This window comes from Micromys minutus (genome assembly GCF_963924665.1).
Source record: "Micromys minutus genome assembly, chromosome: 27".
NCBI classification, from domain to species: domain Eukaryota; kingdom Metazoa; phylum Chordata; class Mammalia; order Rodentia; family Muridae; genus Micromys; species Micromys minutus.
The window spans coordinates 17,034,112-17,061,235 of NC_137962.1; the positions used below are offsets into that span (position 1 = coordinate 17,034,112).

Sequence of the window (27,124 nt, forward strand, 5' to 3'; positions counted from 1 at the left end):
CTTCTGAAATCCAGATATGGGGTCATACTCCTCTTCCCAGTCCTCTGAATCACTCTCTGAGACCCCCCTGAAGGGCCCTTAGGCCCAGCTGAAAGAGCTGGTGGGTTTAGGTCCTGAATTGGCCAAGTGCTCAGAGCTGGCCGGGGCTTTAGTCTGTGCGGATTGTTGTCCGAAATGCTCTGGTCATGGTGGGGAGAGGGGGTAGGGAAGAAGAAGAGAGATGGAGTCAGGGGAGAAATAGGAAGTCACAGTGCCTCTTAGGTTTCAGTCCCCAAAGGACACCCTTCCATCAGTCTATTTATTAGTTGGACTGTGCTCACACAGCAGGGGAAGATAGTGTGGGGATGGGGGCGAGCTGGGCTTCTCTCCAGTGGGAAAGTATCTAAGAATCTAGATGATCAGTACAAGTAACATCCACTGAAGGTGTGAAGTGTGCCTTGCTTCCAATCTCCTCTCAGTGGTGTGTGTGTGTGTGTGTGTGTGTGTGTGTGTGTGTGTAAGAATTGAACTGAGCTTCTGGAATGTGAGGCAAATGCTGTACCACTGAGCCACACTCCAGTGTCCACAGGGAACAGGAAAGGAACATTTGGGGAGTGTCAGGGCTGTGGACCTGGGAGCTGGCCTGAACACTACTTGTGTTGCTACTGCACTGAAGGTAGTGACACAGTACTGTTCCCTCCTTCATCTGCCTGCCCAGAAGCAGAAGGGCTCCTTTGAGTTGAGATCACTGGAGAGGCAAATAAAGCCTCGAGGGTAAAGGAAGAGGAGCAGAGGGAGGAGGCAGGTTGACCTGCTCTTTGAGTGGGATGGATTAGCATGTGCACCAAGCTACAGCCAAAGAGGCAGATAGAGAAAAGGCAGGAAGCCACAGAACCTAGGCTCTGTTTCAGCCTAGAGTGTGTGTTCACCTTCTATGTACTGGTTCTGTGAAGTCAACCTTTAAACTATCTCTACCCACCTCCCATACACTATGCACCCCTACTTTCCCAGCTGGGATAGGACAGGCTGGGCTGATGTCAGCCTGTCACCGACCATTCCAGGCCAGTCAAGTGCCCATGGTCAGGCCAGGCTCAGCAAGCTGTATTGAGAAAAATCCAAAGTAAAGTCCCTGGAGGGAGGGACGGGCAGTGCCTGTGTACAGGCTCACAGAACCAGGTAAGGACTGCACAGTGGGCAGGAAGGACTTGTTTTTGCCTCTGCCACATGTATACACGTGTGCTGATATGCAACAGACAGTTGTGGGCTCACATGTCACAAGAAACATTAGCCTCACAGCTGGGCTTAGGCATGCCCTGGGACCCACAGTCACCCCCTGTGTTCACTCCTGTGGACCTGGCTCTTGGCAGAACGTAACCAAGAGTCAGGACCCATTCTTCAGCACCTTGGACAGAGGAGAAGCTCTAGGCATTCTGGGAGTAGCTAGGCCCTGCATACCTTTTCTTACATAGGGAAAATTCAGGGGCACTGGCTGGTTTCTGATCAGTGAACAAGGGCAAGGTGTCAGAGACCATGACATCAGCCATTTCTGGGCTGTCTGAAGACAGGTTCCTTCTCTCCTGGGGGCCCAGAGGCAGTGTCTCATAGAAGACTGAATAAAAAAGAGGAACAGCCACCTCAATCCAGGACAGGTCTGGAAGACCCAGGGCCACCTCCACTCCCTGATCCTGTGAAGTTCTCATCTGGAAGCATGAAAGACAGTTGCTCCATAGGGAGCTTTCTAAGCATTCCATGGGTGGATCTTCCAGAGCATAGTCTGCTTCTTCTAACCATGGCCCACTGCCTGGTTCCAGTCTGTATATCACAGGATTCATTTACTCTGAATTCGAGGAGGCCCCATCACCCTCTCTGGGAGACAGTGAAAGTGTGGGTTATAGTCATGAGTCTCCACAGTTCATGCTCCATCAGTGCTGGGTTACAGCCACGGACCCACCACATGAATTTAGGGTTATAGGCAGAGGGTCTCCTGTGGCAACATAGACCCTGGATATCAACCCAGCCTCTGGTGGCTGCAATGACCCCAGACAACATGGCCTTAGATAGCAGCACAGGCCATGCATATCACCATGGTCTCCAGTAGCAACATGGGACCACAGACACCAACATGATCCTCTGTGGCAGGCAGGGTGGGCCATAGACATCACCATGGTAACAGACCACAGACATCCACATGGCTCAGACACCGATATGGCACTTGGTGGCAGCATGGGCTATAGACATAAACATGGCCTTTTTTTTTTTTTTTTTTTTTTTTTTTTTTTTTTTAAATAAAGACTTCACATGGCTCAAGGAAAGTTTCAATAGAAACTTGAATATTTGTCAACTCTTACAATTAAGCTCAAAAGACAATATATTTCACAACTCACTTTCAACTACATACTGATGATTTCAATACCCTATATCCTTTATAAAACTTGTCATAAGGCCAGTCCTTTAGTCTCACTGAACCGCACATAGTTCTTTTTTTGAGATTGCTCTTCCTCCTTTATCTTCATCTGGGTCCCCACTGGGCTCACCTTTTAATCTCATTCTTACCCTCTTCCACCTGGGGTATGAATCACTTTCCTTTTCTCTTATTAAATCAACCACTGGCACACTGGACCGCAGCAAACAGAGCTGGAACTCTGTTTAAGAAACATTTGCACTAACTTGAGCCACTTACACCTCAACCTCCACTGAATACTTTTAACTCTAGGTACCCCATCAAAACAACCATTTCCCTATGATCCTGAGCCAAATCAAGTTACCCTGTAGTGTGCCAAGATTCCTTGAAATCTTTGCAGCTGAAGATTCTTTACAGAAAAAGGAATGCCTGGCCAAAAAAAAAAAATCCTAAAATGCATAGAAACATGAAGAAAGTAAAATGTTCAATGAAAATTTTCAGAAGGCTAATGCCATCGGGAAACAAAAGCTCAATTCAGTGAATGCATTTCCTGTACTCGGGAAGGAAGTGGTTTGCAGAGAAAACAGAATAAATGAACCACTAATGTCCTTTAAATAGATGCTGAACATGGTAAGTATTACATTGTGTGCATGTAGATGCTCTACAATCCATGTAAGGCAATTCCTCTTCAAGACTGCAAGTGAGGTCCCCCTTCCAGCCTGCGATGGTAGAGATTGTCCCCATGAATGGATTAACAGCAACCGCCAAAATCATTAAGACAAACTGGTGAACTACAGCTAAAAACCTCAGGAAAAGTGCAAGATAGTTGACAGACAAGGCTTTGCATATGGGACACTCTCAGTGTAGTCAGGGAGCAGGAGAATGCCCAGGCTGACATTTAAGTCATGAGCTGGCTACTTGTTACCTATGGGGTCCTGGAATTAGTCCAGCCTTCTGCATGACAGATACTCAACTAGTAAGACACTAAGATACCATGACATAGGAACTTAATTTACACTGTGTATTAGTGTGGTCACGTGTTTTAAGTGAATCACATTACATCTAAGTCAGAGTAGAACTTGTAACGGATGCTTACCTTCTTCCCTGGTTCAAATGATCAGTTAGCATTCATGTTTAAAACCTCTGAAATTCTAACTTGGCAGAGAGATGTCTTTAGGACAATTTTCTGTGACTAAAGAAAAACTGTTTTGTTAGATAATATTAACTATATAATACCTAGCAGAGGATAGCCTTATCTATCTAGCATCAATGGAAAGGAGACCCTTGGTCCTGTGGGGGCTCAATGCCCCTGCACAGAGGGATGCTGGAGTGGTTAGGTAGAAATGAGTGGGTAGGTGGGGGAGCACTCTCATAGAAGTGGGGGGAGGGGGATAACATAGGGAGTCTGGGGAGGGGAATCTAGAAAGGGGTAACATTTTAAATGTAAAATAAATAAAATAACCAATAAAAATATACATATACCTAAAGAAGCTTCTTGGGTAAATAATGACTACGCTACTGATAAGGAATTTTTTAAGAAATCTTCACCTTCTCTGAAGAATGTAAGAAATTATCAATGTTTGATATCTAAAACGAAGTGGCAATTTACAATGACCATGTTCCTAACTGAAGCATACGACTGATGGAAAATACTGGCATTGCCAGGAGTGGTGGCTGTCTCCATTAACAAAGAGTAATTGGAATTACTGGAATAATGGCACTAGTGACAATTGAAGACAGCATATAAATGATTTGTGATGAAACGAAGCTTTTCTGGACCTTGGGTTGCATCTTCCAGTTAAGGATGAAACCACCCATCAGAGACATCAAACACTGTACTTTTCAATTTCCCTCCAACTAGTGGCAAACCCTTTAGAGTGATGCTAATCACAGAGACTTGCAAGGCATCAGAGCACAGAGCTGAGGTGGAACCAGTGCTTCTCACCCTCCCTGCTCTTCTCAGGTTAGGTGATGAGGAGCTCTTTTACGTACGACTGTAAGTCTCATTCTTACCTGCAATGCAAACAGAGTAGAAACTCACTTGCTTTGCCACCCTTGGAAATGACCGCTGGTAAGATCTTGCCCTTAAGAAAAGAGTTTACTCCACACATAGTTCATATAGAGAAGACAGAGACCGTGAAGTTGGAGAGGGTTGCTGTGAAGGGTGAATTATCTGATATGAAATTATATATATGTATGTAGATATGTACTTATGATGTGTGCCCATATGTCATTTATTAATTCAACATAACTTTCAGAATATGCCAGCAGTTTTCTCTCCATAATGAGAACAAAAATTGTTTTGTATTTTCTATAAAACGGTGACCCTAATGGTATTACCAGTGAGAAAGAATAGAATGAAAGATGAGCTGGGATTGTGGGTCAATGACTAAGCATCCTCTTGCTGTAGCCTCAAGTTCAATGCTTAGTACCACAGGGAGCAATCACGCAGAACAAAAAGAATTTAAGGGAGGCATGGATAGAAGGGTTTCGCCTTTTTTTCCCAGAGGAAGAGGGCCATTTTCACCCACCCACAGTATTGATCGCTAGTGTCTTTGCACAGGGCAGAAATCCTGTGATAAACCTGACTGCAGGTTTGAAGTATGACCTCCTGGGACCACCTTCCTATGTTCAGTCAACCTGGAATCAGAGCAGGATGATCCCATCAGTGCTGAGTCGTAAAACGCACTGTCTCTTCGATCCACCCTTTTAAGAAGCAGATGTCTGAAGACAGTGACCTTACAGCATGAAAACCATTTCCCTTATTATATAATCGCTGATTAACAAAGACAAAAGGGAAAATGGGGCTGGAGGTGTAGCAGACAAGAGAAGCACCTCACAAGCGTGAAACCTTGGGTCCAAGCCCTCCAATGGTTAAGACATACTATTAGTTTCTAGTTATATATTTAGAAGTCCTAACAGTACCCTAGGGCAAAGAAAAGTAATCACGTAAGTAAACGCCTTGGTGACGCTGTATGACTGCGGTGGCCAAAACGGAAGAGTTTTAATATACAAAAAGAAAATTAGGAAGAAGAAATCACAGAATACAAATCACGTTTTCATTGACAGCTGTACAAAGTGCTCACATCCCCTTATTGCAACCCAGTGGTTTTAAATATGAATCAAAATGAATGTTTTGAAAAAGCACCGTGTGAGGAACGGCAGCCCTGGCTCAGCAGTTAAGAGCACTTGCTGCTCACAAGGAGGACCAGGGTACAGATTCCATCTCTGCACACACATGTTGGCTCACAACCACACATCACAGCAGTTCCAGGACTCACAGTGTGTCCTTTTGAGTCCCATGAGCACCAGGCAAGCACATAGCACATGTGCATAAAGGCAGGCAAGACACACATACACATAAAAATATAGTTCAGTGTGGTGAATACAACATACTAAAACCATTAGAAAATCTTTAATACGCAAAAATATGTAGTGTCTGAGCAGGACAGGAGCAGACTTGTGGTCCCAACATGCCAATTTAAAACATATATATGCAAATATGTAAAATTTGGAGTGCAAGACTAATAATCTTTTAAACAACACATGCTTTCTCATATAATTAATGCCTTGAATAACTCTGACCACACTAATGTTTTTTTAAAGTGGCTGAGGTGATGCTCAAAGGAGATAGGAGAAGTAAAATAATCATATTTCAATAAAAATTGTATTTAAATTTTTTATATTGCACTTTGAGAATCAAAACTTTCTTACTTCAAACTTCTTCGTCTAAGGGAAGGACTATGAAATATAAAGCTGCAAGAAGACCCTCACCTCGGCCATACTAAGTTTCCTTGCAGTTAACATTTTCTCATGCTCTCGGACGATATTCTTTTTGCCACACGCAGAATGGTGGCAGAAAAGAAAATGGTGTTATTTTAATACGGAAAACATCTATCAATATATTCAATTCTCAAGAATATTTCAAACACTATCAGAGATTTTTTTTTTAAGACAAAAAAAAATTGTCACCACCTTTACATTTATGAGCCCTAAAGCCTTTTACAATGTTCCCCACGGAATGAGGAAAGAACAGTGTGGAATGGTGCTGAGTCAAGGGTAATACAGTTCAAACCACCCAGACTGGGCTGGAGAGATGGGAGAGGTTGAGAACGCTGACTGCCCTCCCAGAGGTCCTGCGTTCAAGTCCCAACAACCACATCGTGGCTCATAACTGTCTCATAATGAGATCTGCTGCCCTCTTCTGGAAAGATGGCATACGTGTTTCATCTTGACAGGATGGAAAGTGCCCTGATGGTAGGCGTCCTGAGCCTCCTCGCTGCAAAGCAGTGCTTCTCTCAAGGTCCAGACTTAGGCTTCCAGATCTTCGGATTTTGCTCCTCCAATTCGCCAGGTGGCTGTGACATAAAATATGCACAGAAATGGTAACTCGGTGTACAGTTTGCACCTCGATCTTGAACTGATTAGACTCTCAAAGGGAAACTGCTTTGTAAGTTTTGAATGGGCCTATTGTCAAACACTACAGATATCAGGAAGTGTTATTACTGAAGAGTCAGTCCAAGGTGAGAACGGTAATGAATTCCAAGATGTGGGTTGGGTTCCTGGCTGGTCTTCCTTTTAGTCAACAAGGAAATGCTGAGCTAGCTAGTTTTTGTCATGATGAACCTGAATTTACATGCTTATCCCCAACTGACACAGAAGACAAAATCGTTTTTCATACATGCATACACACACTGATGAGATGTGGTGGGATTTAGCTATTAAATGGAGCTAACAAAATTTGGATTCAGAGGATTGCACTTGGTGTTTCCTGTTGAGGCAGACTTAGAAAGCATTCTGGACTCTTGAGACACAGATTCCAGTGTCTTGAGAAACATTCCTCAATACGGAAAAACACATGGTAGGACAATCGCTCACTTCCCAACACCATCCCTGAGACAGGTGATCGAGATCTGTCACAACCACAGACTGTGCTGTGGAGAATACTGTAAAGGAACCCTTGTACAGGTTACTATGAGAGAGGGAAAGCATCCGTGGCTTTCTGCAATTTGATTGCATTCAATATGTACTGTATTCACAAACCCATTTGATGGCAGGAAAGAAAGACTCCTGCAAAGCAACTCACTATGAAGGTCTTCTAGGACACTACAATGCTTTAAATAGGAGATGAGATTCCGATGCCTAGCAACAGCTGTGGGCCAGTCTGGGCTGCCAGAGCACAGCAGTATTGTTACAGTGGGAGAAATCTTGAGTTTACAAATACGTGGGCAGGTGGACTACCAGCTTTCAAGGCTCATGACTATTAAGATAAACACTCAGAGATCACAAAGAGTGCTCAACACTGGGCTGAAGGACAGGCTTCATGGCAGCAGACCACCATGAACAAACGGTGATGAGGCTTTCCCCGGCTCTGCCTCGTCCACCTGACATATGTAAAACATCTGACTTCTTTGGCCTTAGAGAACCTCTCGTGTACCCGGACACTTAGTGGGGAAAGAATGGATGCAGTTTTTCTAAGAGAGCAATAGGATTTTCTGTGGAATATAATAAAAATATAATAAAATGAGAGCATGATGCCGGTTCTTTCCCATGCCTGGGGCTCTTTTGGGATGAAATGTTGCCTGATGGATCTCCCAAGGATAAAGATCTTAAAGCTTCATAAAGAGTGGGAGAGGTGGCTCAGCACTTAAGAGCACTGACTGCTTTTCCAGAGGTCCTGAGTTCAAATCTCAGCAACCACATGGTGGCTCACATCTGTAATGAGATCTGATGCCCTCTTGTGGTGTGTCTGAAGACAGCTACAGTGTACTTACAAACATTAATAAATCTGTTTTTAAAAGCTTTATAAAGAGGAGCTAGGGGGAAACTCAATGGTAGAAAACTTCCTAATATGTTCAGGTCTTTGACATTGATTCCCAGTGTGTCACCATGAATCAGCCCTAAGACATTTCTGCTGTGCACTGCTACTTCTCAAGAATCTTCAATCTTTCCCTTTTCTTGCTCCTTGGCAAAAAAAAAAAAAAAAAAAAAAAAAACCAAAAATAAATCCAAAATTATTTAAACAACAAACTCTCACCTGGTGTTAAATGCAACCATTGTAACTATTCTGTCCTAAATTCTGTGGTAACTACCATTTCCTGCCCTAGCAGAGTGCCGTGCATTCCCTCCAAATGCTTCCTTAAGATGTGACCACTGCCTTGCTTCAAGAGAAGCTCAATGACACTTCAGAGTCCCAGCTAACTCCACGCATTAGTGTTGTTCTAGGATGACAGAGGAATGACCAAATAAATCAAACAGTTGAATATATTAATCAATTGAATATATTTTACCATTTAAATGCCTCACCTGCCTGTGTAGAAATGGCTATTTATTAATAGATTTAAGTATCCTGAGAGAACAAATGCATGTGCATGTGTGTGTGCGTGTGTGTGTAAACATATATTCCTAATTTAATGTCCTTTTTAATGGGAAATTAATGTACATATGACACTTATTAGATGTATGAAACAATTTACACCAAGAACATTCCATTGACTCCCTGCCAAGTAATGACTATCCATTTGTATAATTAAAACAAAACCAGTGATTTTATAAAATATTGTTGGTTCAAAAATCCATAGACTTTACAATTATTGACACTAATATGCATTTGTTGAGCATTGAGCTGTGTGCTATTTAGGTTCTGCCATTTCCTTTCTCAGAGTGCAAGCAAAATGGTGTGATGTAATCATAGCAATTAATAATCCACGGTGCTGCCTATTCCATAATGAACCTGGAAACCATATAGCTAGCCCTAGGAACATACTGTTTACTGTAGACCAGACAGCAGGCTTTCCCTTCCGGAGCCACTGCACAGCCACAGAACCTTCCGATCCTAAGAGAACTGGTCCTCAGGAGAGAGCCTCCCAGGTAAGGATAGTCCCAGCTTGATTCCTCTAGATCCTGTCTGAAGATTTCGGCGTCTTGAGCAGCAGAGTCTTAAGATCAAGTTACAGGAGGGAATCAAGGTCAATGACAATGGTTTGTGTCATTTGGGTAATGTCTTTGAATCTGCTGAACATTATTTTTGGGAGATGTTTCCCTTGCCTGGCACTAGGTACTGTGTTAGTCTGTGGCTCTTTTGGAGAATATGAACATTTTTATCCCATGCGACACAATTCTATTTGAACTACATGATTTTAATCTTACCAATAATAACCCCATGACCATAATAGACTCTCAATGTCATTTTTTTTTTTTTTTATGGAAGAGCTATGTATCTCAGGCTAACCTAGGCATCATAAAAGCCCTAAATCAGCCTTCTCAGTCTGCACCTTATGGATGTGTCACTGAATTGGAAAAACGCAGTTTTACATTCTTTGTATTATGGCATCATTTTGATTACTGCCTAAGTTATTATTCCAGGCAAAATATGAACTAAAATGAAGCAATGCCTTATCTATTGATGAAAACTCAAAAATACTGACCTGTACGTAAAGGGAGTCAAGGTTCCCAGGAAACTGGGTCTCTCCCCTACCTGCTTGCCACGAGCACACACAGCATTTAAGTCACTGACTGACAATTTAGGACTGGATTGTAATCTCCACAATAGGCTAGTGGGCCAGCACAAGAAAGAGGGGCCTGGCTGAAGTCCAGACACAGCTTCCTCCAGGGCAGCAGGTGAGTGGCTGGGGGTAGGCACACAGAAAGCTGAGAGACAGTGGGTCACAGAGAAAGAAGGAACTGCATCTCACCTGCCTGTAACCCATAGTCCTGGAAGCTGTTTCAAACCCTGAAGGAATGCAGTTTAAAAATAATGCTTTTGTGAGCTTTCTGCTCATTGTGTTTCCATCCCTTGGGCCTCCTCTTCCATTGGGCCAAACCTTGTCCATCCCCAAATAACCCATTCTTCTCCTTATGTGGGCCCAAGATTAGAACAGGCCCAAGATTAGATTAGAAGGTCCTCCTAGTCTGCACTCTTGAGGCATAGAGCCTCTGCCTTCCACTGGCCTGGTCTCTCTGTCTCTCCAAAGTGAGAGGAACTCTTTGATCTGCACTTCAAGTAGGGACAAGGTTGGTGGCCTGAGGTCTGGTACCCACTGTGGTACCACTAGCAGAGCTGGTCCCATCCTAGGCACAGTCCAGTCTCTGTGTGACTAACAGGCCTGCCCTCAGGCAGAGGGCAGAAGGGGACAGTCTGAGCCAAGATGGCTACTGATCTTAGTTCATAGGCAATAACAGAGATCCCTAGAGGCTTAGTTCACTCTACTCCATCATCTACTCAAAGGGAGATGTTTTAGTTAGGGTTTCATTGATGTGAACAAACACCATGACCACAGCAACTCATTAAGGACAACATTTACTTAGAACTGTCTTACAGGTTCAGAGGTTGAGCCCATTACCATTATGTTGGGAAGCATCACAGTGTCCAGGTAGGCATAACACTGGAGGAACTGAGAGTTCCAGCTCGTTCCGAAGGTAGCTAAGGGAAGACTGACTTCCAGGAAGCTAGGAGGAAGCTCTCAAAGTCCACTCAGACAGTGACACATTTCTTTCAACAAGGCCACACCTACTCCAGCAAGGCCACACCTCTTAATAGTGCCATACCCTGGGCTAAGCATATTCAAACCACCACAGGAAGCATCCTCACCTTACCTAAACCTAATGGGACAGGGAGCCAGGACATAAACCTGGACCTTGATGTCACCAGGACAAAGGTGTCATTACCATCAGCCTCTTGAAGTACATATTTCCTTATATCATAGAATGTTTGAGGGGCTCTAGTGCTCGCGCTGGGACATGGCACACATAGGGTGTCTGCGATGGTTTATATATGCTTGGTCCAGGGAGTGGCACTGTTGGGAGGTGTGGCCTTCTTGGAGTAAGTATGGCTTTGTGGGTGTGGGCTTTAATAACCTTGTCCTAGCTGCCTGGGAGCCAGTATTCTGCTAGCAGCCTTCAGATGAAGATGTAGAACTCTCAGCTCCTCCTTCACCATGCCTGCCTGGATGCTGCCATGTTCCCTAACTGATGATACTGAACCGAACCTCTGAACCTGTAAGCCAGCCCCAGTTAAATGTTGTCCTTTCTAAGACTTGCCTTGGTCACGGTGTCTGTTCACAGCAGTAAAACCCTAACTAAGATGGAGTCAATAAATACCAAGGAAGAAAATGAAAGGAAGCAAAGCACATGAGGATCACCAAGCTTCCAAGAGGGAGACTTGCAATCCTGGCCTTGTGCTCAGCAGACAGGTGACAGCCAGCCCCATGAGAGCAGGTAGAGCTAGAGGTAGAGACCCATGGTGACCCCTACACCATGTAGTGACACTGGGGAAGTTGGATGGCAGTAACCTGCTTAGAGGAGCCACTAATGCCTGCCCTGGGCAATACCTCTGTGTGAGGGGATACCAGGCAGAAAGTCAGTTCTGAAAGTTTCAGAAATGTGGTCCAGGGAGATGATCTACTTGACAAGAGGAATATATGTTCAGCCCTAGGTGAGTAAATGGCCAAGACCTAATCTTGCCTCACTAAAGGCCTCAGACCCACCTCGAGGCCCACTGCCTACCTCTATCCCACAGGCTGGGTGTGGCTCTATCTGTTCAGAGAGTGGTCTGATAACTTTCAAGAGGCAAGGGGCAAACTGCAATAGGATTTGGAATGCTTAGGGGTTGCCCATAAAGTGACATGGGGACCCAACTCCTCCAGGCCTCAGGCTCTCCATCTGCAAGTGAGGCAAGAAAACTCTTGTTTATTGTATGCAATAAACCCCGCAGAGCTTGTGCCCAGAACAGTCAACACCCAAACAGGAGGAAAAGGTAGCAGATATAACAGCTCAGGCTGGCCTCAGATGGCTGCTCAAGCCTGCAGTCTCCATCTGCAGCATCCGTTCCCCATCTGTAAAGTGGGAAGGCTGGTGAGATTATGGACATCAGGGAGCAACTGGCAACAGACACACCACAGACTCTGCTTCTACATACAGATAAGAAACTGGCCTTACATGTTCACAGGAGGAAGAATTTTCTAATCTGGTAAGCCCAGGAAGGGGTTTGTCAGAGTGTAACAGTGACAGCAGCTTGTGCAGTGAGGGTGACAGAGTCAGACGCACAGATGGATGGGTGGCTAATGGGTGGAAGATGAAAGAGTGACTGAGTAGGCAGATGGGAGATGAAGGGATGATGAATGAGCAGGAAGGTCAATGGTGGAGGATGGATGGATGGATGGGGTAGATGGATAGATGGATAACAGAATGGAAAATGTTTGGATGGTACATGGATGAATAGCTGTAGATGATGGGTGGGTAGTAAATGATAAGAAGATAGGTGAACGGATGAGTACGTGTTGCATGATTGGATAAACAGAAATATTCGTAGGCAGATAGAAGAGTGTGCAGTAGGTTGAGTGGATGAATAGTGATGAATGAATCAATAAGCAGACGGATGGGTAGATGACTAGGGTAGTTGATGGCTGATACTGTATCTGTGAACATCTGGTTCCTACTTTTCAGCGGATGCTTACCTTCCCCTGAGCCCATAGCAAACACACAAGGGGTCAAGGTCTCTCTCCTCATGTTGCCTTCTGACTTGGTACCCAAGCTACAGTGGATGTTTTTATGTCTGTACAATGGTATCTCCAGGGCTTTAGTGGATACTCTGTAAATTCAAGGGAAGAAACAATGCCAGTCACCTCTGATGATGGAGCCACTGGCTGCCACATGTGCAACCAGCCTTTGCATATGAAATGACTTTTGTTCAGTATTCCCTCCCCTTGTTATTCCTTCATGTTCCTTTCTCAACCTCCTTTGCTGTTACTGGGAGGCAGGAATGAGAAGCAGAAACGTAGGCAGGCATTTCTTCCCTCCCTCTTTACCTTGTTTGATTTCTCAGGCAATGGTTCTAACTCCCATGGGTGACTCTGGCTTTCTTTAATCCCTGATTTCTGGGGCACTTGGCAGCTCCAGCCTGTCACCGGAAGCTTCCTGTCCCCATCCCAGACTCCAGAGTGAACCCTTCCTCCTTGGGTGTAGCTGGTTGAGCCACCATGAGGCACCATTTCGGCCATCACTGAAATCACAGTTGTTTGGCCATCACTACGCATTTCCAAAACAGAACTTCTGGTTTTATTAAACAGCAGCTTCTCATCTGCCAGGCCCCATCAGCCTCCATTCTTCTTCATGCCCTAGGAAACATGCTTTTCTGAGATGCCTCATAGACAGCGACCCTATGCAATTTCCTGTCAGATCCTTCAGGACTCAATATGGAAATGACCCACAGTCTTACCAGCCCTACCCAGGCTCATAAGAAATGGGGTGAGAAAGCCTCAGAAGAGATGTGGAAGATGTGGCTGTTGTCAGGTCACTGAGAGAAGAGGTAAGAGGGGACACTGGAGGTCTTCAGAGGTTAACACAGGGTTAGATGCTGAGCATGGTTAACAGGCAGAACTATCCTTTATAAAGCTTTTAAAGGTTTTGCAATGACAATCTAATTCCATTTATCAAGTAAGAAGTTAAGCATGTCAGCCCATAGTGCCACTTAATGTCAGCAAATAACATCCAATTAATAAAGGCTCAAAAGCCCTTGACCAAAACAGCATCTGAGGGCCTGGCTTCCCCACCATAAGAGAAGCTGCTTAGCCAAATGTGACCTTGTGGTTGGATGGCACAGTGGCCAAGCTACAGTGTTGAGCTTGACACAGAGCTGATATAGGGACCAAGCAGCCAAAGCAGAGCCTGCGGCAGATGGGCATGAAAGAGCTGTGGGACCCTTCAGCCACAAGTGCTTTCTAAATACCCACTAGGGCAGGATTTCCCAGGAAGGGGTACAGGTAGGTGGCTGGCTGCAGAATGTTCAGGCTTCGGGGAGTCTCTGGCATGCTCAGGTTTGCTTGTACAGTTGCTACAAAAATGGAAGATGGAAGCCATGGGAGTTTGTGCAGTCTTCAGCAAGCATAAACCTGCCTAGCCTTACAGGACTATGGGAAGATGTGGGGTGCTCCTGTTGGAGAAAGTCAGGGGCTACAGACGATCTGTCCTAATAGTCTCTTAGCACATTTGTGTACATGTCCTTTCGGGAGGTTCACAGAAGTGAGCAAGGGTTCCCTCTCCTACCACAGCTCTGCCCTCTCAGCAAAAGGCACCAACTTTCTGGTGTTGTGTCTGCAGAGGTGGCATGCAGTGAGAGGGCCCCCTAGTGTCTGTCCTCCCGCTTTACACTGCTCTGCCAGTTTGAGGTACCCATGAGGTGTGGTCTGATGTTCCTCCAACCTTCCCAGAATCCCTAGCTTCACTGTGACTGGCTGGATTCCTAGGAAGCTCAGACTATAGGGCACATGCCTATCCCCAGTTACAGGACAGTCAATTCAGCATTCTGGGTAGCAGCCAGCCCTGAATCACAGATTACAAGGGACACAGGTACTGTAAAGGCTGCGAGCACAGTGAATTTACTGCCACTAGGGACGGCAGTAGGAGACACGGTTCTATAGGGTGATGTTTCTACTGACTTCCAGGAAAGATTTTCACTCATGCATTTAGCCACCACTTTTGTCTTTTCTACCTCCTGTCCTTTGTGAGTTGTGGACAAAGCTCTCCATCTCTCAGGGGGCAGCTCTCTTCAGCTGCGCAAGTTCTCCCATGGGCTGGAGCTGAGACAGGAATGCAGTCATGATGCTGTTGAAGGCTGAGGCTACAAACTCACTGATGTAAGGATATTAGGTAGCCAGAGTGCTGGACTGAAGTCTGGGCACTTAGTGGGATGACAACCCAGGCAAAAAAGTCCTACAGAAAAGTTCTATCAACCCCAGCCAGAGGGTTCATCATCCCTTTAGGGGCCTCAGGACCTTGGCATACCCCTAATCCCCATCATACAAGAGCTACCATGGCTTTCTGGCCTGAGGATGCTCCCCCTAAGGGGTACCATACCCTGATTTACCTCCCTCCCCTGAAGCCTAATCCTCTCTACTATTAAACATGTTAAGAGGTGAGGAGAGCTGGGGGTTACATCTTTCACTCAACAGGGAGCGCTGAACTCCCTACTTAAAAATCTACTGTCTCATGATCACGGACAGCATGACATTAGTTATGGATGCAAGGAATGCTCTGGTGGTGGGGCTGGTGGCTGGCAAAGGAACATCATGTGAATGAGCTGGAGCCAGGACCAAATGGCAGTCCATTCCATAGCCACAGCAGCCCCACCATCTCCCACAGTCACAGTTACCACTTCACTGAGCTTGGGGTGTCCTCTCACTGAGGGCCAGGCTCACAAGAGGATGATCCCAGCTCCAGTTCCCAGCTCCAGTTCCCAGACTTGGACTTTCCCTTAGGGTTCTCTCCTAGATAACCTCAAACTTAATCTTAATGAAGGTGACAGAAGCCATTACAGCCCCATCCAGGTGGTTCTTTCAGGCCTCAGCTGGTTTCTCATGGTACCCAGGTTTGGTGGGGAGCCCACCTAGGTAGCTGAGCAGAGCAACAGCCCCATCTTCTGCCCACTCACCCAGTCAACCCACCAACTTGTCCACCCACTGCTCTCCATCCTCTACCCAAAGGACAAAGACTGTGGCTTGTCTTGCTGTGGATGTACTCCTGTGGAAACAACACAGCACAGGACTGTGACAGGATGCTTCTGCTCTTCCGCCAAGCAGCAAGTACTGGTGATGAGGAATGATCCTACCCAGGCCCTCATAAGCAGGGGGCAATCTTCTTCAACCAGATGCCAGCAGGATCATCTTCCTTGGATACCTGCAAAGGGCCAGGTAGGACTCAGGTAACCATGTCCCCACAGAGGAAATTACACAGCACCAAAGTAACATCTGCCTCTCACTGGACAAGGCATTGTGGATATGAGTTCCTTGTGCACACCTAGAGGCAATGAAGAAGGAGTCTTACTCTACTCACCATCAGAGCTAATTAACCTCTTCCCAGAAAATAAGGTGATGTGAAAGGCCTCTTGACAAATATACAGAGGAATAAGGCTCTGCTCATGGGAAAGGAGCAGCCAGGGGTGATGCTCCAGTGCCCGAGATCTGTCAGTGGAACAACAGCCTGGCTTGTGGTAGGAAGCAGGAGTGCGCCAAGCATGGCAGCATGTCTTTAACGCTAATACACAGGAGTCTGAAGGAGGACGGCCAGTTCTAGGCCAGCCTAGGCTACACAGGTGTCTGAGAGGCGTGATGAGGAAGTAGACAGTATAAAGGGGGAACCAGAGAACATTCTGCTCTGGAGAGCTTGGGGCTGAGGGCCTCAGTGACCACTGGACAAAGGGAACTCTCCCCTGGGACCCAGGGATGAAGACAAAGGGGACTGTTGTTCTGGAAGGTGCTCTGGGAACATCACATAACTAGTAGGTGGCAATACCAAAAGCAGGTCTTCAAGGTCAGCCAGCACTGGTCCTAGAATATAGTCTGATGGGCACAAACCTTCTCATGGACCCAGAAGCTTCCCCAGCCCCGACCCATCCTCTAACCATAAGGACTCTCCACTCCATATGCCCATCAAATGATGCTCAGGCAAGTGTGACTTCTGACCTCTGACCTGCAGCAGCTTAAGTAGCGGCAGCAGTTACACAAAAGTCCCTCATATGAATCAGAATCCATACAGCACATGAGCATGCAAATGTCACCCAGACACACAGAAAAAGTGATATGACAGAAGCATAGCCCTGGTCAACAGGGACCAAAGAATCACAACAAAGGCTTCTAAAAACAACCTAGTTATAATATTCACACATGCAGGTAAAGCAAGACAACACTCATCCACAACTAGAGTGGTCTGTAATGACCATCCTCAGTGTTTAGACAGATACAGAAACACAAACCAACATTCCCCACACCCCTCTGGCTCTCAGAGGTTCGGACAAGTCTCTTGGTGTAGCAGCTGTTGACCACTGGAATGAAAACTGGTAATAACAGCCACAGGAATCGCAGAGGGAGTGAAGGTCAAGGACAAAGCCACGGTGAAAGAACAGTTAACCGCTGCAGACAAAGGACACTGGGAGTCACAGCACAGTAGCCAGGCTGCTACTCATCAGCTAACAAGCTACAATGTCAGGAAAACAGTCATGTCCTCTGACAGCTGGTCTCCATAGAACCAATCGGTGCAGACACATATTCCACTGGAGTAGTGCTAACCCACCTACACCCTGGTGAGCTCCAAGTGCTGTATTGTTCTGTGACTTTGCAAACTGTTCACATAAAGGCTGTTACTTTGAAATTCTAGGGAACACAGACTTCTGGGCACATGTTGGCCTCTGAGCGTGCTGAAACTAGCACAAAGTACCTGTGAGACCTGAACCCCAGGGGTAGGACCTGCTACTGACTGGGACACTACACAGCTTCCCATTGAATTTGTCCATGGCTGAGGTGGGCGCAAACTTAAGAGGATGGCATGATACCTTTGCAACTAGCAGTGGGGGATGTGAACAGAGGTCAGACGCTGGAGACAATGCCCTCAGGACTGGGCTTGGGGTCCACCAGTTAAGGAGTGAGCCTCCTGAGAACTGGAGCTGCACCCCTTAAGGCACTTCAACCTAATAATGTGGCTCAGCCTTTCAACACCAGACACAGAACTGGCTTACTGGACCCAGCTGCAGCTAGAGGAAGCTCCAGAGTGCTGAGAAAGAGGGCACCAGGTCTCTTGCCATTCAAGTGATACATCACCTGTGCTAGAAGATACAGTAAAACCACTAGCCAGAACACATGGAGGCCTCTGTAAACAAGGAGCAACCCTGACAAGCTCCTGGGGCTTGAGTGTGTGCTTGTTCTTACTCATTTCTTAATGTGCTCTCCTCCCTAGCAGGCAGTGGCCCCAGAGCTGCAGAGGGTCAGCAGGTGCAAACAAGATACTTTAGTTGTCACCTGCTGTGGATGAGCAAGGCAAGGTAGAGTGGGTTGTGGCCACACACACACTAGGGTGCTCCTGAAGGGTCTCGAGTTTGATCACAGCCCTGAGAGCCACACAGGGCTGCCTCAGCTGCTGTTGTCTCCTGAACACCGTGTGCAGGGCCTTCAGCTGCCCCACCTCTTGCACACTGAAACATGACTGCTGTTCAGCAAAGCGCACAAGTGCCTCGAAGGATGTGGCTGCCTGCTCCCAGGCTGCCTCCTCATCCTCAGCAGCATCTTTCTCTGACTTCTCTGCACACCCAGCGCCCTGGGATGGTGCCGCAACAGCAGGGGCCTCATCCATGTTCCTCCCTGCTACAACCTGCTCTTCAACCCTGCTATCCTGAAGCCTGCTGCCGGAACAGGAGGGCCCTTCTCTTACAAGCTCAAGGATGTGTGCGAAAGTCTTGTGAGGCTTGATGGTACAGCGCTCTGCTTCCTCCTCAGAGGAAGAACCTTCAGTGAATGTGACAGTGGGCCACAGTTTCCTCCAGGCCCGCCTGAAGACCTGCCTAGGCACAGCATTCCAGGCACAGGCCACGTTGACTATGGCATCATTCATGTTGTGGCGAGTGGGGAAGCCCTGCAAGGCCACAGGAGGGTTAATAAAGAGCCTCATGAAGGCTCTGCGAATGCCTTGCTCTGTGGGCTGCAGTAAGGAGGTCACGCTGGAGGGCAGGAAGATAGTGAAGACATTCTCTGACACCAGCTCGGCCTCCTGTGGGTGGGCCCGGGAGTGGTCCAGCAAGAGAATTGCCTTGCTGTCTTCCGGTAAGCCTATGGCTCTAAAGTGCTCTCTCACTGAGGGGACAAAAATATGATGGAACCAGTCTGAGAAAATCTCCTTGTCTACCCAGGCATTACCCTGGGCCTTGTAAGCAATAGGCAGGTGCTGGATACCTCTGAAGGCTCTGGGGCCGCCACCCTTCCCAATAGCCAAAGGCTTGATTCTGTGGGAGCCTGTGGCATTGGCGCACATCAACACAGTCAGCCTGTCCTTGCCCTGTTTGAAGCGGGGCACAGTCCCATCCTCTGGAGAATCTGGCAAGCACCGCCAGACAAGACCAGTCTCATCAGCGCTGTACACCTGCTCAGGAGACAGCCCATGCTCAGCTGCGAGGCTCCTGAAAAAGCCACAGAACTGCTCAGCAGCTTGGTGGTCAGCCACCTGCTTCTCACTAGAGGCATCTAACTTTTTAATGCCATGCCTGGCCTTGAAGCGCCAAAGCCACCCTCCAGAGAACACACAGGGCTCTGTCAGCCGCATCTGCTTGTAGAAATCCTTGGCCTTTTCGATGAGCATAGGACCGGATACAGGGACGCCCTCAGCACGCTTTACCAGGAACCACTCATAAAGCACCCGGTCCAGGTGCTCCAGCTTTGGGGTATGCAGGGTACGCCGCTGTTCTAGTGCCTGGCGAGAGTCTGAACTGGCGAAGAATCTGAGCAGCTGGGCCTTGTGGGCTTTGATGTCATACAAAGTGGACATGCCCACATTATACTCCTGCATCAGTGCCTTCCTACTCTCTCCACGCTCTAGCCGAGTACAGATGTCAATCTTTTCCTTCAGGGTCAGTACCACTCGCTTCCGTTTCTCCCCCTTGCCCTTGGCTGCAGCCTGCTTGGAAGCCATGAGGAAGTAGGCCAAGCTAGACTGCACCTGTCCTTACTTGGCTATGTTTCTCTCTGGCTCTTGGGGCCACAGTCTCTCCTTCTCTTCTTTGCCTGCCCACAGAACTGATCCCAGACTCAAGCTACATTCATTCTTGGCTCTGCTCTCTGTCTACAGCAGTCTCATGCCTCAGTTTCCTTTTAGTATTGGAACTCCAACACACTTAGGCTTCAGATCCTATTAGTGAAGTCAACTGCTGTTCTCTTCAGGGAAGGTGACAGGGTGAGCTATCCTAGACTGCTGGGGTGCACCTGGAGCCTTGGGCCTCCACACAGATGGCACACTGTGGCACCTGTCCCCTTCAACTGTGTCCAGGTTTCTGGTTAATGAAGATTTGATTGTCTGAGCTGGGGGTACTTCTCACGAGGATTCACAACGTTGTCTTACCCATACACTCCAGGAACTGGAAAGGAGAGAAGAAAGAAAAATGTTACTAAGAGCACTCAAGATATACTTAGATTAACTGGAAAGTGTCATCTTAAATATTAGTACCGCTCTTGCTCTTGTGCTCTTGCAGCCTAGCTCTCCCACCCCTACCCCTCCTCTTCCCTTTCCTTCCCCCCTCTTCCTCCACATGCTCATAGCCGGCCTCTACTCCTCTACTCTCTCTACCTCTACCACCCTCTTAACTCTCCCATGACCTGAATAAACTCTATTCTGTACTATACCATTGTGTGGCTGGTCCCTCAGGGGGAAGGAATTCCCAATATGGGCCCCACAGAGGCATCTCCCTTGCCTCCCACTCTCTTCATCCTTCCCCTAATATTGGTGCCGAAACCCGGGATGTCATCTTTTCCTTACATTGGTGCCCGGTGACTTCCTTTCATTGGTGCCCCGTCATCTTTTCCTTACAACCTCATCATGCATTCATATATAAGAACTTGCAGCCAAACCTTGTAGTGTGAAAGTAGTGAACTTGGTATTGATTTTATAAAGGGTGGACCATTTGCGCTGTTGAGAATTGATTTTACTTTTTCAAAATTATGGTTATGCTCTAATATTACAAAAGAAACTTAAAATTTATAGTTAAATTGCCAATGTTCCATTGACTGCAGTTTACAATTTAATCTTAAGCTTAAGATTTTAACTCACCTGTATTTCTAATTAAGAATAAATCAGGCAAATATATATATATATATATATATATATATATATATATATATATATATATATATATATTGGGCTGGTGAGATGGCTTAGTGGTTAAGAGCACTGACTGTTCTTCCAGAGGTCCTGAGTTCAAATCCCAGCAACCACATGATGGCTCACAGCCATTTATAATGAGATCTGATGTCCTCTTCTGTACTCATATACATAAAATAAATAAATTGATTTAAAAAAATATTAGTACCATTTAGCCTGGGGTGTGCTAGCTAGTCTGATAACCAGCCCTTCCTTGCAGACCACAGAGTAAACATCACCAACAACCTTCGTGACTGTTCAGAAAAGGTAAGAGTCACAATGCATTTCTTTTTTCATAAACCTTATCCAGAATGCCCCTTCCAACCCAGCATTTGATAAGCCAGAAGGCCTCAGAGTTATTTCCAAAAGCAGCACAAAAGTGTACCCAAGACCACAATATAAGAGACGAGACATTTATTCGAATGTGCAAGAGTTCCAAAGATTGACAGGGAATACAGCTTGCCAACAGTCAACTGTGTCGCCCTATTTATTTTCTTAAGTCAGCCTCCTGGTCTGCAGAACTCAGTGCTGGTCCCCAAGGGGTCTCCCATTCTAGTCATATCGACTGGCACACAGCATCAGTTGTGGGCACCTCACTGTGGAGCAGAGGGAAATCAAGGCCAGAGCTTACTCCCAGGAGGATGTTTAACAACAAACCCAGGCAGCTGAGGAATTCTGAAGCAACTTGTGGTGTAGATGCTTCCAGGAGGCTCAACTCATGATGGCTTGGTGCTTATCCTGAAGATGTGTTGAGAGTGGTTTAGAAACAAACATTTTGCCAAGCTGAAGGTGATGGTCCAGGCCTACTACTATCTTAGCACTTGGGAGGCTGAGGCAGAACTAACTGCTTTGAGTACAGGCCAGCCTGGGATACCCAGTAAGTGCTATGAAGGGAGAAAAGGAAAAGGAAATTTGAATTTGGTACCACTCTCAGAACCTCCTAAACGTGTCTGCATAGATCCAGGAGGCTTCTAACCTTAGGACTTCCAAGGGAACACTGATAACCAAGGACCACTTGAACAGGAGTTTGGACGACCCCTTTTCTGGAGCGGGAATATAAGCTGGGAGACGCTCTTAAGGGGAAGAGGTAAATCTCTTTCCGTAGGTTCGGAGGTGTCTGGGGAATGGATGGAAACAACCTGCAACCGGCTGCAGCCCAGACGACACACTGGGAGTGGGGTTGGGGGGGGACAAAACACAGGCAAGAAACGAATGAAGGTTCCTGGGAGGGCCAGAAACAACCGAGCTTGCCCAGGCTGAATACTGGTGAAGGCGCCTGGGAGCCGAGTGGACCTGAGAAGGGATGCGACAGTCCGGAATGCGACTCGATTCCAGGACGCAGAAACCACGGCGCTCGTCCGGCTCTGGGGCAGAAGCTCAGGCTGGGCCTCCAGTCAACTCGTGGAGGAGACCCCAGCCCAGCACGGCCCGGCCCCACTCACCTGTGGACCCCGTGCCGCCGCTACGGCCGGAAATACCAGCCACGTAACTCTCCACCGGTCCGCTCCTCTCGGCTATCCCCGATCCACTTCCGGGGACGCTCTAGACCACCGGGAGGCTTCGGTCTCGGTGGTATCTAAGCCGCTACGCAGAGACCGAGGCAGGAAGCGGTCCGGGCCCGGCAGCTCATCCGCCCGTGGAGTAACGAAGGCCAGAGGGAGCCGTGTTTCCTGAGGAACGGAAGCCTGGAGCAGATCGTCCGGTCCTGGGAGCCATGGCTGGGCGAGCTCGAACGGAAGGCTGGGTCAATCGCCACCTTGCGGTGGGAGGTACCCAAGGTCCGCCGGTTGCCAGGACTCCGTTTTCCATCCTTATGGACCCTCCCTGTCTTTAGATAAGAGTTCAAAACGTGCCCAATTTAGATGATTTTGATGAAAAGATTCAAAACATAGCATATAGCGTAGAGGTTTTGAGAGACCTTCTGTTGAGATGAACTATTTTGTATGTGGCCAATCTCTAGTTTCTTGAAGCTGCGAATACAAATGGTGAAAGGAACTTGGCAGATATGACTAAATGAAAGCCGTCAGAGTGTGAACTTTATTCTGATTGTCTGGTGGGCCCCATGTAAGCACAACGGTTTGTTGTTAAAGGATCAAATGAGAGAAGACACTCCAATGTGAACTCACAACATAGCCTGGGCCCCGTGCTTTGAAGATGGAGGAAGACTACCATTCAAGACGTGCAAGTGGTTTACAAGAGCTCCAAAAGGCCAGGGAACATTGTCTCTTCGAAACACAAACCTGGTGGCACCCTTATCTCAGTACCCTGGCCCCAAGAAGTGTGAGAAAACAGAATTGTGTTGTGTTGGGGCTCCACGGTGGGGTAATTAGTCACAGCTCCATAAAAACACAGATTGTGGAAACTTGTTCCTCTTTAATTCACACCCTTGCCTGTGTACCCAGGACCCTTCTGCCTGTTTCCTCCCCCACCCTCTCTTGTTAAATCCTTGCTCTCTTCATTCACACTCCTCAAGTATCTCCAGTACCAGATTTCTAATAATACCAAGGAAGGCTGGGTGTCTCCCAAATCCATGTCTCCTTTCAGAATCTCTTCCCTGATGTCTTTTGCCCAGGACCTCTGACCTGGCTATCTTTGCCCCCCCCCCCCCCGCCCCGCCTTGTTCCTGTTGTTCTGACCTTATATCATTGTCAACTATTGTTGCTGCACTATGAGCCAAAACAGTGGCTTGGAACAGCCACTGTTGTCTCGTAGTAGCACATGACTGTGGGTAGTAAATTAACTGCAGGACAGAGATAAAATGTATTTGACACAGGAGGAGACTGAGTCACAGAGGAAGCCAGGTATATGATGTGACTGAAATCCAGGACCCTTGGAAGGATTTCTATCAAGTTTTCTGGACTTCCCTGGACAGCTGGCTCTGTCTCTACACATGGCTCTCTCCTGCCACCTTGTGAACATGGGATCACACACTTCTGGAGGGGTAGGGCTTGGCATGGAACTGGGGCTTGGCACATGACTCCAGAACCGTTGGTCTTATCTCAAGGACTGAGTACACTCTAGCAGTGGGTAAGGGATCAGAAAGGGAGGAAGACTGGGGACCCCTTGGACCTGGCATTAAGAGCTCCTCTCTACTGCTTCCCACTAATCCACAGACTAAAGCTCTTGAGATCATACCTGTTCCAGTGCAGCCTCACCAGCCAGACATTCCCTCCCAACTTACCTAAAGTGGTCTTGGAGAGGGTCAGTCTGGATAGATCACTTACCTACCCATGATCTGGCTTACCTTGCCATCTTCCAAGCCCCTAACTCATCCCTGCATGGGTTCCCTCTATCTTCAAACCTTTGCCTGCAGGAGGCCTGGACCACAGAGGTACCAATTGCTCAGATGGAGAAATCACCAACCTCCCCTTCCTCCTTACAAAATTTCTCAGGCTGCCCTATCTCACCATCTTGTCTCCAAGGATCAGTGGACATGTGAAGAAAGACAGGGAAAGGCAGAGACAGCTCTTTAAGGCAGAAGGCTAGCTGGTGACAGTTGGGAGCCTGTGGGATGCTGGTGTTGCAGACGGAGCCATGAACAGTGCTGAGGAAAAAAATCACTTCTAGGTAAGCAGGGACCATAGAGATTAAAACTGGGAAATGCCCCAGGCCTTCAGTCCACTGTCCAAGGGGTCACTCCAGGACCCAACCCCCAGTACTCATATGTACATATGTGATCACTCTCTCAATACACAGGTAGTGTACATTTGACCTATACCCATGCACTCTCACGTGGCACAGGTTTCCATATCACACTCAGAGCTTCTAAGGAGTGGCTTTGACTTCCAGGACCCAACATGGTGATGTCAGTGGGAGAGGATACCCAGCTTCCTGGAGGCCTGGTTCAAATGTGTCATATCTTTGACCCGAGGGACCATGTTTCCAAAGGCCTGCAGTGACATAAACGGAAATCAGTTGTAGTTTTGCATTCCACGTGCTGACTTTACTTAATTAAAATTGTGCCCAACTGTGATTTGCGTCCAAGTAGGGGAACCCTGTAATAACCCCTTATAAGAGTTAGAGGTCTGCTGGAAAGGCGTGGTTTTGAGAACAGTGGCTTCTTTGCTATGTGAACAGGCAGGCTCTCCAGGGAGTATGGTGGGCTATGGAGAAAAGAGAGAACAAGAAAAACTGGAGACTCAGGCAGTTGAGTCAGGCTAAGGGTGAATCATGTCAGGGTCCCACCCAGATCACATCCACTCATGGAGGGAGCATGCCCTTTGTGATAGGCCTTTGCAGGAAGTGTACTACCAGAGGATTCATACTACATGGTCAAGTCTCAGATTGTGGCCAGGGTCAGGGCTCAGCATGTGGTCATGATCAGACTAATATATGGGCATGGCCAGGACTCAGGGTGTGACCACAATATTGCCCTTTTTGGGGACCAGGATCACCAGAATGAGTGTTCTGTGTTGGGTTGAGGTCAGAGTTAGGCCTATGGTGACGAGTGGGGCTGGACAAAAGTCATAGTCACAATCTTCAGTGTTTGAGATGAGGTCAGAGCTCCTACTCTGGGCACCACTGGCGTTTGGGCTCAGTGTGTGTGCAAGGTTCTGGCACTGCAGGTGTTAAGCAGATCTTGACCTGTGCCTATGATATCCACCCAGTGTCCCTGGGCTGAGACAACCAGAACTGTCCTCAGGCATATGAATGAAGAGTGGAGGCTTGCTCTATTCAAGAACCACCACCTTTAGAGTATTCACTTCATATCAAACCCGATCAACAAACATTTACACCCCTGTCAATATTTGGGGAATGACTGTTCTAACTGGTACTGGGTGCCCAGGCCTCCAAGTGCTGAGACAGATAAGCAAGGTCCCCAGGGGCAACCATCCCGGTGGGTGGGAGCAGCCATACAAGGGCACAACCACGCTGTGGGCACTTGCAGCACTCCCTGGGTTGGCAGACCTGTGACAGAAGGTGATGTTCCAATAGGAAGTTCTAGGTAGACAGAAGGAACGCATCCTGGGGAGGGAACCCTTACCCCATGTAGCCTTGAGCAGGATCTTGCCTCTTTTTCTCTCTGAACCTCAGGTTCTTTACTGCCAAAGGAGGGACTTTCGGTGAAAGGGAGCCGGCCCAGGATGCTAGAGAGACAGGCAAGGGAGATGACAGAGGGACTGAGGCTGGAAGTAGAGCCCATGGGCCAGTCTGTGGTTAGCTGGGGCATGGGATGGTTCCCTGGGACTAAAGAGGAATAGTTTTTACTCTCCTATGTCTTAAGTGTCAGAAACCTTTAGGATGAAGGCATAACCAGGGCTCTATCAGCAAGGATGAAAGAACCTCAGAGATCAGAGCAACTGATCTGGTTGTGGGCAAGTAGATGGTGACCATGACCAGCATTTCTAACCGCTGGCACCTTGCCAGAACAATTGCGTGCCCAGCAGTGTCACCAAGAGAGCCTGGCAGAGGATGGGGAATGTAGGTGAGCCTCGGTTTGAGACAAAAACAAACAAACAAACCGAGACCACAAATCACCCCAAAGCCAAGAGCAGCCAGAAGCCCTGGACCCTTGGATCTGTGGTCAGAGCTGCCTGGGGATGGTCAACCAGGAAAATCTGTGGCTTCTGCTAACACAGAGGCAGCCGCTGTCACCACAACCCATCAGTGAGGCTGCCACAGGGAGTGGCTTGACCTCTATCCCTCTCTGCCTTGTTCTGGTAAGCCGAATGCCTCCCAAACCAAAGAGCAGTGTGCAAAGGGGGTCTGGGGAGAGCGGAACATATCCAGTGGTAGCCTGCCTCCCCACTCCCTTTTTCCCTTGGGAAAGTTCATGGAAGCCATGTTTCCCGACTCTCTTGTAGCCAAAGTTCCAAGTTTTTGGTGCCAGGGAGCGGGGGGGGGGGGGTGGGTGGGTGGGTGGGGTGGGGTGGGAGGGGGGGGGGGAGGTTTAAACATGAGCTTATGGCTATCCAAACTTCTCACAGGCTCTTAGGACCCATATCTGAGAAAGGGGACCTCAGAAGAGCCCCTGTTTAGTGGCACCTTCTATCAGCCAGTCACTGTCATTTGCAGTAGTCAGCTGCTACTTCTGTCTGCTATCTTTCAATCCAAGCCTGTCTCCTCAGGAGGCACAGG

General features: G+C 47.5%; 1 protein-coding gene across 1 annotated transcript; it reads right to left on the reverse strand.

The window, feature by feature from the left end:
* Positions 1-17,176: 17,176 nt before the first annotated feature.
* On the reverse strand, positions 17,177-22,519 carry JRK (Jrk helix-turn-helix protein). The gene is made up of 2 exons (XM_080939230.1): positions 22,489-22,519; positions 17,177-20,267 (listed from the first exon to the last, which is right to left on the reverse strand). Exon 2 carries the CDS (start codon positions 19,823-19,825, stop codon positions 18,155-18,157), a length of 1,671 nt encoding a protein of 556 aa, XP_080795356.1. The 5' UTR covers positions 19,826-20,267; positions 22,489-22,519; the 3' UTR covers positions 17,177-18,154.
* Positions 22,520-27,124: the final 4,605 nt, after the last annotated feature.